This window comes from Anabrus simplex, chromosome 13 (assembly GCF_040414725.1).
Source record: "Anabrus simplex isolate iqAnaSimp1 chromosome 13, ASM4041472v1, whole genome shotgun sequence".
In the NCBI taxonomy this organism is placed as follows: Eukaryota; Metazoa; Arthropoda; class Insecta; order Orthoptera; family Tettigoniidae; genus Anabrus; species Anabrus simplex.
Window position 1 is genome coordinate 3913019 of NC_090277.1, and position 15797 is coordinate 3928815.

Below are 15797 nucleotides of genomic sequence, written 5' to 3' on the forward strand. Positions count from 1 at the left end.
ATGCAGGTTACACAATGCACACGGCATCGACCCAGTAGGATGTAGGAACACCGCGAGCGGCGATGCACGCAGAAACACGTCGAGGTACAGAGTCAATAAGAGTGCGGATTGTGTCCTGAGGGATGGTTCTCCATTCTCTGTCAACTATTTGCCACAGTTGGTCGTCCGTACGAGGCTGGGGCAGAGTTTGCAAACGGCGTCCAATGAGATCCCACAAGTGTTCGATTGGTGAGAGATCCGGAGAGTACGATGGCCACGGAAGCATCTGTACACCTCGTAGAGCCTGTTGGGAGATGCGAGCAGTGTGTGGGCGGGCATTATCCTGCTGAAACAGAGCATTGGGCAGCCCCTGAAGGTACGGGAGTGCTACCGGCCGCAGCACATGCTGCACGTGGCGGTGGGCATTTAACGTGCCTTGAATACGCACTAGAGGTGACGTGGAATCATACGCAATAGCGCCCCAAACCATGATGGCGCGATGTCTAGCGGTAGGGCGCTCCACAGTTACTGCCGGATTTGACCTTTCTCCACGCCGACGCCACACTCGTCTGCGGTGACTATCACTGACAGAACAGAAGCGTGACTCATCGGAGAACACGACGTTCCGCCATTCCCTCATCCAAGTCGCTCTAGCCCGGCACCATGCCAGGCGTGCACGTCTATGCTGTGGAGTCAATGGTAGTCTTCTGAGCGGACGCCGGGAGTGCAGGCCTCCTTCAACCAATCGACGGGAAATTGTTCTGGTCGATATTGGAACAGCCAGGGTGTCTTGCACATGCTGAAGAATGGCGGTTGACGTGGCGTGCGGGGCTGCCACCGCTTGGCGGTGGATGCACCGATCCTCGCGTGCTGACGTCACTCGGGCTGCGCCTGGACCTCTCGCACGTGGCACATGTCCCTGCGCCAACCATCTTCGCCACAGGAGCTGCACCATGGACACATCCCTATGGGTATCGGCTGCGATTTGACGAAGCGACCAACCTGCCCTTCTCAGCCCGATCACCATACCCCTCGTAAAGTCGTCTGTCTGCTGGAAATGCCTCCGTTGACGGCGGCCTGGCATTCTTAGCTATACACGTGTCCTGTGGCACACGACAACACGTTCTACAATGACTGTCGGCTGAGAAATCACGGTACGAAGTGGGCCATTCGCCAACGCCGTGTCCCATTTATCGTTCGCTACGTGCGCAGCACAGCGGCGCATTTCACATCATGAGCATACCTCAGTGACGTCAGTCTACCCTGCAATTGGCATAAAGTTCTGACCACTCCTTCTTGGTGTTGCATTTGCTCTGTCAGTCAGTGTATTTTATATACCTTACCCCAAACTTATCAACTGACCTGAAAATTTTTTTACTGCACCCAAAGCTTCCATATTCCCACTGGACCGTTCAAAATTTACACTACATTCAGAACTTTCATTATGTAATTTAAGTTTTTCATTATCTTTTATAAATCTACACTTATGACAGTACTTAGTCAGCACCTCTACATCTAGCACTTTGCCATTATCCATGCATGTTACAGTTACTACACCATTCAGATTGGTAGGCCCTCTATGCTGCCACATTCCATCAACAGCCACAGAAAGATCTGTAGAATTATCAATAATTTAAATTGCATCACTGACAGCAGCCTTTATAGAGGCAATAAAACAGCTTGACATAATGTACCTGTATATTTCTGGAACCTTGTTGGGCCACACAGTGTCTTACCTGCTAATTCACTTTTACCTATATTATGCAATCCATAGACAAACCCACTGTCAGCCTTCCTACTGGTACAAAATGAATACTGAGTTTTACAGTTCCTGCGTTTCAGAAATAGTTTACTATGAAGTCCTTATCTTGCAGTGGTATCTTCACAACTAAATAAACTGTCACTAACATGACATACTTTACAAACTGCAAATGAAGATATGGCATATGACAACATTGCAACTTGTCTGTTCTTCATTATTAGATTGAGCACTTACAAAAGATCGTATACTTGAATCCATAGTGAGCTTTCTTCTGGAAGCACTGGCACTAATATTTTCACTGCTAGAATTATCAATCACAATCAGTGATGAAGTTGAAGCACATGTCGAATCTAACCTAGAACAGCCTGCAGCAATCCCACAGACAAAATCAATATTATCTGCACTACTATTACCACTAACTACACTTGGTTTCAGTTTTCTTCCAGGCCCTCCTTTACATTTCTTGTATACTCTTCCAATTCGAGGCATGATGTCAAAAAAACAAACTTTTAGAAGCAAGCATGTATAGAAAACGTGCCAGAAACACAAGGAAGAAGTAAAAGTTGTTCCGCATGAACAGAGGAGCCAATCCGGAGGACGAAATATCTTCATAAATTAACATATCACTAAAATTAAATATTTGATGGTCAAGAAGTTGACAGATGGCGAAAGGGGGGTGTGGCAAGTTGTGTTCCCTTTAAAGTAAATGAATATTTAATGTCTTTCATAGCTAGAATGGCATTCAAAAACATATTTGTCTAGCAAAGTACACTCCAAGGAATGTTTATGAGGTAAAAAACACAGTAATTGTCCTGTTATGTGCAGTCCAATAATCTAAGTTGCCAACATCACTATTGCTTGACGTATGTTAAAACTGATTCTGAGATTGAGGAGAACTATATTTCCAACACAACCATGTCTGCACCCCCAGAGTTAATTTTCCCCAGTAGAGATGTATAAATCATTGCACATATTCTCTAGACTGGTGAGTAATAAATGTACACATCACAAAGCTGAATCACATGATGTTTAGAATTACACATGTTACATAGGCATTTGAATGAGAATTCTGAGTTTAGTCGTGGGTTCAATTCCACACCTCCACTAAGAGCAAACTGAACACATCACAAGGTGGGGAAATGATACGGGAGGTTTAGCAACTGAGCTCCCTCCAGCAACCCTCTAACACCCCAGATGTCCTATACCCATTCCTGCGGTGGACTGTAGACCTTCACTTCTACACCACGCCCAAGAATTAATCTCACATTTACATACTACTAATAAGTGCTTATTAATTTCTAAATCTATATACAATTCTCTGTTTGTCAAGGAGTACTTTGATACTATCCTTACAGATGTTATTACACATTATATCATTAACAACATGACACAAACTCTGATAACTCGTATCACTACGGAGCTGCTTGCCACAATCGTGAACTATTTTCTGGTTATTTTATTGTGATGAGCTGCAGATTTAAATATTCGAGAATAACAGTCTTGCAAAAGCAAACGTTTGATTCCTTCACTTTCACCCAACACAGCCAGACAAGAGGCAGTTTTGCAAACATTCCTAACCCAGAATATATTTCCCACCTGCCAAAGCCAACCTCTTGCTCTGAACCAACCCATTTCTCAGATAAGTTGCCTACCTGTTACTCATGGCCATATTTTAGTATTATTGATTTGATAGTTCTTAGAATATTGTGAAGAGTGAGTCTGGGGTGTTTTGTGTTTCTACCATACATTGCCCGTGATCACCAACCAGATTGTGCAGAAATCAGCTGCTACTTGTGCTGTATAATGTCAAAACAAAGATTGGGAAAGAGCAACAGGAGGCCAAGTCAAACATTGGAGAGCGATAAAGACTTGACATTTAGACAATTAAATACCTTTAAACATCAGGGAGCAGTATTTATAATGAGGTGATAGAGGTGATGAAGAATAAACAAAATACAGATGATGGATAATAACACACCAGCCTCTGTGGATCATTGCTGGATTTTCAGCCACTGGATCCCAAGGTCAAGTTTTCAAAGGTCGGAATAAATTTTGAGTATAAAAAGCAAATTGAGTACATCAGAACATGTTCACCTAACTGCAAATAATCAGGCTTTGAAATATAGGAAAGATTTCGGGCAGGTGTCTGATATTATTCTTCCATCTGAAACAACATAAAAAAATATGTACCTAACAACACCAAGATAAAAAATCTACTATGCCATCATACGAGCCAGTGTATTCTATGGCTCTGAAACTTAACAAGCCACTGAAGGTGACGGTAAGGTACCGATGTCACAGAAAGAAGGTATTTGCAAAGTGTCACTAACTTCATGAAAGAAATTGGGGTTTCAACAGAAGAATGCAAAGATGTACAGAGGTATGAAAGGGGACAGAATAAAGTGCGTAATTCACGCTAAGTTGATTCTCTGGACCAGTCATGTTGCAAGAATCGTGAACAGCAAGGTCATAGTCAACCCAACACCCCAGGAACACCTACTACAATATGGAGAAAAGAACTGGGATGGTAATACTAATTGTACTAGCTCAGATACTGAGTGGTGCCATCAAGGAGGTCTGCTGATCACTAGACACTACAGGCTGATTTATTTTAATTTTGTGGAATTTTCTCATGAGCCAAGATCAAAACCAACAAGTTCGGACCATGAGTGAAGTACAGGAGACAGAATTCGAGAATGATCTGGATGGACTTGTGCTCACCTTGAACCCAAGATATTGGGATATCGAGGACTTCACTCCACCTCTTGTCTGCAGAGGGAGCTACTGAACACATAAATAGCAAATTCCATATTGTCGAGGGTTAGGGGTGTAAAATCTAATAACGCTTAACAGTACTTACTTGTCTTCTTCCTTGAAACAAGCGACCAACTGGCGAACTGTTTGCTCATCTACGCATATTTCATCCTTAACATCGGTGGAAGGCTGTAAGGAAGAAGTGTGCAAAAGAAAGTAAGAAAGGTAGATTAAACAGATAACTAGAGTAAAAGTTTATAATTAGACGAGACATACCCGACAAAGTAAACTGCATAGTTGTACAATGAAAATATAAAGTTATTCTCCCAATGTAAAAAGGAAACATACAAACGTCGTCAAAATTATACGAAGAGCACGAACAAGAAAGTAAACTCATAATAGGATAAAGATGATAGCACTGGAAGAGGGAGCAAAAGAAGAAGAAAAGATTGAAGGACAACAATAATCTCTGCAAATTTTTCTTCTCTTCCTACAACTTCCTGCCATTGTGTTCATCCTATTACGTGTTCTTAAATTACTAGTCACTTGCTTGCTTCTTGTGTTCCCACATGTGACTCTGACTGTCAGACATACATTGGATCTTAACCTGAGAAATGTCAATGTCTTGTCTACCATGTCAAAGTTCGTACAACAGATAGTTTTGGACTTTTCATGGACTCTATACAATCTGAAGGCTTTATCAATATAGACTTACAACATTTACATTCAGACTTTAAAGGACAATACTGGCCATATTTTCTATGGATTGTAAGTACACCACATTCCCGGAAGCCCCAGAATTGATTCTCGGACTGTCAGAGATTATTACCAGAATCTGACAGCTAGTTGTTGGTCCAGTCAGGCTATATGAGAACAATGAAGGCGTTAGGTGATGGAGAGGTAAAGTCCTTAGTCTAAAAAGCGAAGAATAATAGCCAAGAAAATTTGTTGTGCTCAGCACACATCGACTTATAAACTGCAGGCCATCAGGCTGAGCAGAGGTCGCTTGGCAGAGTAATGCCCATCAGAGCCACGGGTTTTGGTTTGGTCTTAAAAGGACTCTGTTCAGAGAGTTTAAAACTACCTCATATGTTACCTAGATATGAGCAGCAGTAGCGGCGATTACGGGGGGAGCAAGAGGGGAGAGTGCCCCCCCGCCACTTTGTGGAAAAAAAGATAAATTTTTATTCCATTTTAGCCGTCTGGAACTGGGAATTATTTTAATTTTTTTTATAAACCCTGTTCTGTTTTCAGCAATTTCTTTTGTTTAATTTATTCAATTATTAAGAAAAATACTCAGTGATAATACGCACAAAATATCGATCATCTCGGCTAACCAAAGTGTTCAGCGCCACGAGCAAGTAGAGAAGACCCGCGGAGCTAAGTGACGCATGTTCCGCGACGAAGGGTAGCAGGGGTATATTTTTGCAAAGGTCGCACGCTTGCCGCGCGCATTCATCAGCCTTGCAATCTCACTCAATGTGTCTGTGTAGGTCTATCTGGTGTCTCTTACCTTGTTAGTGTGTAGTCATGTACTAAATTACTTTTAAATTGTAAAATTAGGCCATACTTTTATTTAATTGTAATACATGTGTAACTGTTGTTCCTCTGGTGAAAATTTTATTGTATATTACGATTATTACCGCACTTAAGTTGGTAACCTGTCAACCTGAGTGGTGTCTTTAAAAGTAGGAAAGGTCATAATATGAAGATAAAGTTCGAATTCATTTTTTTGCTATCTTTGCTTAACGTCTCACCGACACAGATAGGTCCTATGCGACGATGGGACAGGGAAGGCCTAGGAATGGGAAGGAAGCGGCCATGGCCTTAACTAAGGTACAGCCCCAGCATCTGCCTGGTGTTAAAACGAGAAACCACAGAAAATCCATCTTCTGTTCTGCCCACAGTGGGGTTCGAACCCACTATCTCCCGAATGCGAGCTCACAACTGCGCGCTCCTAACCGCACGAACAACTCGCCCGGTAAGTTGGAATTCAAGACGACAAATTGGAACAAATATTCGTTTATAGGAAGGGGATTTAGGGATTGGAATAACTTCGACAAATTTGACCCTATCGATCCTTAATTGGTCCGCATTGACTCGTAATAACAATAATGTACAACGGGTGATTGTTTGTTCCGCCCTGTCAATATATTATTAATATTTGAATAATTTATACGTACATGTTTCGGGAGCATTAACTCCCTTCGTCAGCGTATTTACATCAAAATCTACCTTACCCAAGTCTCAAGATACAACATCTTATCATATTAACATTAAGCATTGTCCTGTATAACCTTACTCTATAACACTATACGTACAATTTGCGTATTTGTATAATAATGCCTGTTGTAACCCAACACGTAAGACACGGAACGTATTTAAAAACACTCTTGAATCGTCCACTCATTCCTCGTATCCTTTACATTCATACAACGTGGATGGATCCATTAGCTGGGTCAGCCACTGATAAAATGTTGCTTGTCACTGCTTGTGTTGTTGCCGCCACTATGAAGCTACCATATTATCGTCCAATTTGACATCGTTTGAAGTTAATATCCTTATAGGTTACATTGATATGTTCATCGTATTCACATTAAACATTTTAGCCATGCATGAGCCGTTAGGGCAGATGACGTTTGCTCGAATGTTGCAGGATCTGACTTTTTGAACCAGAGCGGAACAACCTCTCATTATGTTTTTGCAAAGTAAAGCTATTTTACCTAGATAAAATATATATTCAAATACTTTATGATATAAAAATATAAGGATTTACATAAAATGATAAAGCGGAGGAAATCTACCCGCTTGCCGGGCAGCCACTAACATAAAGTATATTACCCATAAACCTGACCATTTAAGCGGAGGGTTGGGGGAGAGGTGGGGAGTGGGCCTAACAGTTATAATTGATGCTATCTATTATCCTTTTTCTTTCTCTTCGCATATTGGTTAGCTAATTTAAATGAGCACATTAAGGAAGAAAAACCATAGTGGCAGCAACAACACAAGCAGTGACAAGTAACATTTTATCAGTGGCTGACCCAGCTAATGGATCCATCCAGGGTGATGATACACGTTGTATGAGTGTAAAGAATAGGAGGAATGAGTGGACGATTCAAGAGTGTTTTTAAATATGTCTCATGTTACAACAGGCATTATTATACAAATACGCAAAGTGTACATGTAGTGTTATAGAGTTGAGGTTATACAGGACAATGCTTAATGTTAATATGATAAGATGTTGTATCTTGAGACTTTGGTAAGGTAGATTTTGATGCAAATACGCTGACGAAGGGAGTTAATGCTCCCGAAACATGTACGTATAAATTATTCAAATATTAATAACATATTGACAGGGCGGAACAAACAATCACCCGTTGTACATTATTGTTGGAATAACTTATCAAGGGAGATGTTCAATAAATTTCCAATTTCTTTGAAATAATTTGAGAAAAGGCTAGGAGAACAACAGATAGGGAATCTTCCACCTGGCCGACTGCCCTAAATGCAGACCAGCATTGACTGATTTAATCTTTACGTCTCTATCTAAAGTCGCTCAGAGAGCATCAAAAACCATTTTATAGCAATTATTTTCACTGTTGATGTATCTCACTCCCCCCCCTCGCTATATCCTTTGTGCACCCTACGGGTCAGGGTAACCACAGTATTTTCCCAACTAGTCAGTTACATATCTCAGGGTATTCATGCCTCCAGAAAAATGGTTAATTTTTCTATGTTTTGGTTTAACGTGTGTCCGAAGAGAAAGTAACAGCATCATACGCGGTTCAGAATTACGTAATTCATCGCTCAGTAGTGGATTTTGCGAACATAAACATCAGTCAACCTTTCGAAAAACACATCCGCATAACGAGAACCTTACTCACTAAGTACAACTACTGACTACCACTATAAATGAAAACTCATTCCATTCTATAAAAATTAATCAAGAAACACATTTATTAAACTATCAAGATTCGCGAAAGAAATGGTTAATGGCAAATATTGCTCATAATCTTCAAATTATCAACCTAATAAACAAATATTTTAATTACTGAATCAAATATTCTAGGTCAGCGCTGCCTTACTCCTAAACTAAGTTTACATATCTTAACATACTGGGTCGCGTATTCCTGAAATGAATTATTGCTTTGCTTCATCTTCCTATAAAAATTTACATCTGGTCATTTAAGTATATACTACATCAAAGTCTTCAAACCACGGTCAAAATTCGGTATATCAATAAATTATTCCATCACTCACGGTGTTAATTATATACTCTCATCAAAAATACAACCATAACATTGTTCAAGTTATCGCGGAGATGAACTGAATTTTGAATAAAGTGTCCTGAATACAAATATCAGTGACCTAAGTTACATTGAAAATTATCTGAGTTCGTTGGTGCAGACTACAGTGAAGAAAATGAAATATTGAATGACGCACTAAGTTTCTCGGTCCGATTGCCATTTAAATTACGGCTCCTAACTAAATATTCGCTCTAATAATATTTCAGATTAATAAAACATCGATGATATCGTACGTAAATCTCAAATAATTTCCCTGCTCAAGCTAGATAATTTCTTATGTATCGTATTCCAGTTCAATATACACATAGCCAATAAGCATTTTTCATATATAGATGTGCAAATGCCTACATAAAGATATTTCAACACTACATTATCATACAAGTTTGATCTTCCACGCAATTACCATTCATTCAGAATATGATACAATCATGTATTCATTTACCCATCACCGGTTGTTATTATTGTCAAACCACTTTCACACTTCATTAAATATGCGTAATTTTATTGTCCATACCTTGCTATAGTTCCTCCCTGGGGCATACTTATATTCCGTAGTCGCTTTACATGTGCTCCTATATCGCACATTATATATATCATATACGTTTTACTCCCTGTTAATCTGCGCAATATATCATTTAAATACCACATATACTTTCATTATTTCATATTCACCTTCAATTCAACCCATATTTAATTCATTTAACATCTATAATTACCGCGTTTAACCTCCAATATTAATTAAACACAACGATACGTATCACTCCAATAGCGCAGAATTCGTTCCTCAAAAACGCATTTTGTCATACAATTCAACATATAACCCCAAAATTCAGTATCTATTCTTTCAATATATTCACACAGCAAAGAGTATGGTAATTTAACTTAACCAATTCAAACATGCATCCCTCTGTGACGTAACTGGGTTTGACTGGTATTACATCACTCATGGATCTTTCTAACTAACCGGGATTCTTTGAAAACAGCTGTTACACTATGTCACATTTTAAATCGTATTCCTTCATCCTTGGATAAGATAATGTAATAAACACGTTACCATTCTGTCACGAGATATCGTCTTAAATATTTCACACTGCACTTTCTTATACTCACTGCACACTTAATTATCTCACGCTTAGGCTATTCAGATCTATTGCATATACTGATAATACTCTACATAAGAAATTATACTACTTAATACTATTACTTAGCTCGCCATTCAATATCTCGGGCCTTAGTTGCTCCTTCGGTCTGGTCGCAGGCCTTGGATTGGGAACTGGGCAGGATCTCCACCACTGGTATCTCAGGTAGAGTGACCTCCTCCACACGGGTCGGGTGGTTTTAACAGCCAGGATGACATCTCCCTCCAGGTTGGTCTATGCCGATTTAGCAAGCCATCATCTGTTCAGGAACACAGTAGACAATATGCGTCTGTTCTGGAAAATATGAATTCATCATGGTTCTGCGTAGTATAAATATATTTTTTATAATGATTGCTTCTTTATTTAGGCTTTCCTTGCTATTATTTCCACTTAATATAGCTCAACCTCGAGCTCTCACGTCTCAATCCCCTTCTTGTATCCAAACGACTTTGCGTCTAAGTATTTGGACGGACTTTTCAAAACTTCTGGGTTTTATTCCTTCTTTACGGTATTTCAGCGTTTATCTCTTCGTTTCGTTCAATATTTCCGTCCTCTCAGCTCAAAATTTCACGTTAGATATTGCAAATCTTGCTTATTTTTGAGAGCGATGTTCGGGATATCTTGTCCTTCCCACGTCAATTTTTAAAGTCAGTTTTTTATAATAATCTGTTTGATCCTTCTTATTTTTTAAAAAACAATTCTATCGATTCTACACCATTGTACACCGCCTTCATAGAGGTAGGTTTAAGTTAGTCATGGCCTTCTAGCATACATCAATATCGATACCCTATTACACATTTCTTTGCCTTGGCTGGCCTCTACCTTCCGTAGGCGCCATTTTTAATACGTCCAGTAAATGCATCGGGTACATTTGGAAACAGGTCTTTTGGTTGTCCATACATTTTGAGCTCCCCACTTGTAATTCCCAATCCCCGCAACTTATTAAAAATTATCATTCAACTGACGTAGTCTACACTTGACTTTGTATGCAATGTCAGATTAATTTTATGTCTTATTTTTGAAAGAGAGAAACCTTACATTATGCTTCCTCTCGAGTGGCCTTTCCGCTGTAGTAACAAAGGTGAAAGGATTCAAATTAGTATTTCATCACCAGAGCAATGTTCAAATGAATTCATCAATCTAAACCTTACTAATAAAAGTTGAAGCATCATAACTAATGTCGCGTATTTTGAAACTAACAGCCAGGAAAATAGAAGAATCTCCCGATGTCTTGTGTAGCAAATCTTGCAATAAAGAAATCAAGAATCCAAAGTACATGGGTAACACTGTCCTGGAAAATCTCAAGGCTCAATTCTTCTCAGATGAGTCTCTTCAGGATCGGCTGCATCTTTGGACATGCCACGTGTCACATGTAGAATTATATTGACTTAATGTAAAATTTGATACCGGAAAAGCAACCCATTTGTTCACAACAACAAAGATTTAAACAACAATCTATATTAACTTCATGAGAAGAAACATGATTGGAACAGGCGATTCTCCAGATATATCCATAAAGTATCTTCAATGGACTGGTCATACTAAGATTAAGTAAGCCACAGGTGGATGAAAACGGAAATGGTGTTTAATTGCCTCTAGAAAATGAAGGTGTCCTGAAGTACGGGAGATAAGACGCTTGGAACTTTAATAGTAACAACACTGCTGCAGAGACACCATGAAATGGAATCTAATAATGTCACTGACAGAACATGGTAGTTGCACACCTACCTTACTTCAGATCATACATTCTCACATCACACGCATGCAAACTGATATAATGAACACAGCGTCGGGTTAGCTGCCAATCTAAGACAGTGTTGTCACGATATGTTTGAAACAGGAACAATGGATCTGGACGTTGAATGTGCCAGAGGTCCTACAGTGTCATCAAGGTCTTCAAGAAGCTTGCAGCGAAACTGCATAGCCTTACAACACAGTGGCACGGTGGGTAAAAGCATTCAACGAGGGACGTCAATAAGTGGCAGACGTGTGTCAACTAGGTCATCCTGGTGTCAGTGAAGGAGAAGTGTATGCACTTGCAGTGATAGCGAACACTGGTCGATGTCATATGATATGTGAGCTGGCCCCAGACACCGTGTTTGCAAACACGACTGTACTTCACATTAGGAGGAACACCTGGGCATGAGAAAAACTGCATCAAAATGGGTTCAGCCTGATTCAACGGAAATGCAGTAATGATTACGATACGATGCTGCTCGTAACCATTTGGAGTACTATAAGTAGGAAGAAGATGAGACATGGGCTAAACTGTGTGAGCCACAGCTGAAATGCTGCTCGAAGTAATTGCATCAGCACGGGGAACCACGAAGATTGAGAGTTCGTGAGAACCCCAGCCTTGTGAAAGTTATCGTTATACTCATGTTTATCCTAACGCACTATGTTCCTACCGTCAATACGTATTAGCCATCATTTTCCACGACAACGCTCGGCCACATACAGTGCAAACGTGGCTGATTTGTTCGGTCGATGGGGCTGGGAATTGCTGTACCGTACACTATAATCCACAGATTTCAGCCGTTGTGACTTTGACTTGATTCACAAGACGAAGGAACCACTTCAGGGCCTTTGTTCCTGAACTGTTTCAGAGATTGGTCAGGCAGTAAACTGCCCCATTTGAACTATCAACATAACAGGTGCTGCAACAAGTCCACATGATTGGTAACAAGATGTACACAATGCTGGTGACTACTCTGAAGCACAGTAAATCTTGGAATAACATTTATATCTTTTGTACGAGTTTTAATTGAATATTTGCTACTATTGAAGTTCCAACCCTTCGATATGCCCAATAAGTTTCTATTTACAACTCGCTACATGGTGCTCTGGCACAGATAGGTCTTATGGCAATGATGGGATAGGAAAGACCTAGGAGTGGGAAGGAAGCAGCCTTGGCATTACCTCACTGACGTCGATTTACGGAACCGTTCCTTACGCCACAAATTTGGACTAAACAACCAGCAAAGGAGAGGAATATCCAATGCCTCGTTAGCTAATGTTGCAAAAAGTAATCAAGGAACCAAAGTACATGGGAAAAACTGCTCCGGAATCTCTCAAGGCTCATGTCTTCACAGAAGAGTCTCTTCAAAATCGGCTGCATCTATGGATATCTTGGTGTAACATTGATCTCTTTTGTATGTGTTGTACTTAAATAGTTGCTACTAGTAAAGTTCCAACACAACTTACTTCATGGTGCACCAACATAAATAGGTCTTATGGTAACGATGTGATAGGAAAGGTCTAGGAGTGGGAAGGAAGCAGCCTTGGTGTTAATTAAGGTATAGTTCCAGCATTTGCGTAGTTTGAAAGTGGGAAACCATCTTTTTAAGAATGGCTGACAGAGAAGTGCAAGGATGTTCAAGGATTTACGGTCTTAGGAAAGGTAGAAACTGCATAGAGGAAAATCAAAGGAGGCCTTTGGAGAAAGGAAAACTAGGTATGAAAGAGAAGTGATGGGTGATAAGATAGTGCCGATGGATTGGATATGGAGGAACATAGTCAACAGTTAGCTTCAAAAGTTTGATGATAATCCTATCAAACTGCAGTCCAAGGATTTGGCATTTGATATTGTTGAATGGACTAAGCTATTTGAGACTCTAATTATGATCAGTATCAGATATCGAAAACGAATTATTTACAATCTGCACACAAATCTGTCCGCTGTAATACGAATCGAAAAATTTGAGAAAACAGCAGCATTCCATAAGGGAGTGAGGCAAGTTTGCAGGTTCCCCCTTTTCAATGTTCAAATAGAAGAGGCGGTAAAGTAATTCAAAGAGGAATTCGGAAAGGGAATCACAATCCAAGGAGAGTAAATCAAAACCCAGAAGTTTTCTGATGATATTGTTATACTATCTCAGTCTGCAGAAGATATGGAGAAATTGTTGAATGGTGTAGAGAGAGTATTGGTGGAGGAGTAAAAGATGAAAATATATAAATCCAAAACAAAAGGAAAGGAGTGCAGTAGAACATAGTCAGCTGACGCTGGAAATATTAGGTAGATTAGGAAATGAAATTTAAAGTAAGTTGATGAATATTGTTACTTGAGTAGTAAATTAACTATCGACATTAGAAGTAAGAAGCACTAAAAATGCGGGCTGCAGGCTAGCATAAGCAAGGGAGACCTTTCTCCAGAAAAGAAATTTGCACTCTTCAAACATCGATAAACGAATTACTTAGATGTTTTTGAAAACTCTTTTCAGGAGTGTGGCGTTATATGGGGGTAAAATTGGACGATAACTAGCTCACATAAGATAGGGAAGAAGCTTTCTAAATGCAGTGTTAAAGGTGAATGCTGAAGGTGAGTTGGGTAGATCGAATCACGAACGATGATATACGGAATTAAATTGGCAAGAGATCAATTTGGCTAAATTTGACAAGAAGAGGTAGAATGATAGGACATATCCTAAGACACACAGGACTTGTTCAGTTGTTTCTGAGGAAAGTGTAGTAGGTATGAACAATAGAGGTAGACCAAGACATGAATATAACAAGCAGATCAGAGCTGATGTAGGATGCAGTAGTTATTTAGAAATGAATACGTTACCGGTCGCATGAGGAGCACCATCAAACCAGTTTTCCACATTACAAAGTGTATGTAGAAAACTGCAGCGTTCTAAGTACAGGGGCTACGTTAAGTCGGTAGAAGATGACGTCATCACACGCCCTAAGCGCTTTTGGAATTTCATTAATAATAAAAGAAAATCTTCCCGTCTGCCTCCCACTATACTAATAAACGGAACTGAAATCCACGAAAAAGATAAAATTCTAACCATATTTGCGCAAACTTTCGCGAAGTACCATTCTCCTGCCGAGCCCTGCAATGCAACTGTTTCTCCCGCATTTTCAATAGATCCAGTGTCTATTCAAACTTCTGTGGTAGAAGTGACACGGATCCTGTCATCGGCGGATATCAACAAATCATGTTGGCCTAACGAGATACCTGGCATCGTACTCCGTGAATGTGCTTCCCAACTGGCAATTCCACTACGTGAAATTATAAGTAAATAATTTAAGTGTGGGTGTTTTCCAGCTGAGTGGAAAAACTGTTACGTAATCCCTATCTTTAAGAAAGGTGATAACGTGTTTTTCGATAATTATAGACCAGTAGTGCTGTTCCCACTTTTATCGAAGGTGGCGGAGAAAGTCATATACACTATAATCGCCTGTATGACTCTTTTAGTCAGTACATAGACCCATCACAGCATGGATTTATTAAAGGCGGGTCAACTGTTACCAATCTGGCAGCTTATTTACCCTCAATTTCAGATGCATTGGACAAAGGTAAACAGGTTGATGTGATATATACGGATTTCTCCAAAGCCTTCGACTCTTTACAACACGAAGCCTTGTTGAGAATATTGTCAGCGTACGGAGTGTCCGGGTGTATTTTCGAGTGGCTGAAGAGCTACTTGACAAAACGAATATGTTGTGTCAAGTCCGAGGGTTTGATCTCTAACCCCTATGAACCTTCTTCTGGCGTCCCACAGGGATCACTGTTAGGGCCTCTTCTATTTGTTTTGTTCCTAAATGACATTACTACAGTCGTTCAGAGCAGTGCATGTCTCTTGTACGCTGATGACTTGAAACTATACGAAGTCATAGAAGAGCACAGTGACGGCGAGGTGTCATGTATTTTACAGATATAACATCAGTGGAGAAAGTTTAAATCGTGTGGAGGAGAAGCACATCGATGGTATTATAAAGAAATCTTTCAGACTCCTGGGGTTTATCAAAAGGAACTGTAAAGATTTTGGTAATATTGCATGTGTCAAAACTCTGTTTTGTTCCCTTGTGAGACCCTGTCTCGAGTATGCTTGTGAGGTGTGGCTCTCGTAT

General features: G+C 40.0%; 1 protein-coding gene across 1 annotated transcript in view; it reads right to left on the reverse strand.

The window, feature by feature from the left end:
• Positions 1-15797, reverse strand: part of LOC136884835 (uncharacterized) — an 84669-nt gene that overhangs the window by 19671 nt on the left and 49201 nt on the right. Inside the window, exon 4 of the mRNA XM_067157123.2 lies at positions 4602-4684. Coding sequence (XP_067013224.2) covers positions 4602-4684 — 83 coding nt within the window. The remainder of the gene's footprint in view (positions 1-4601; positions 4685-15797) is intronic.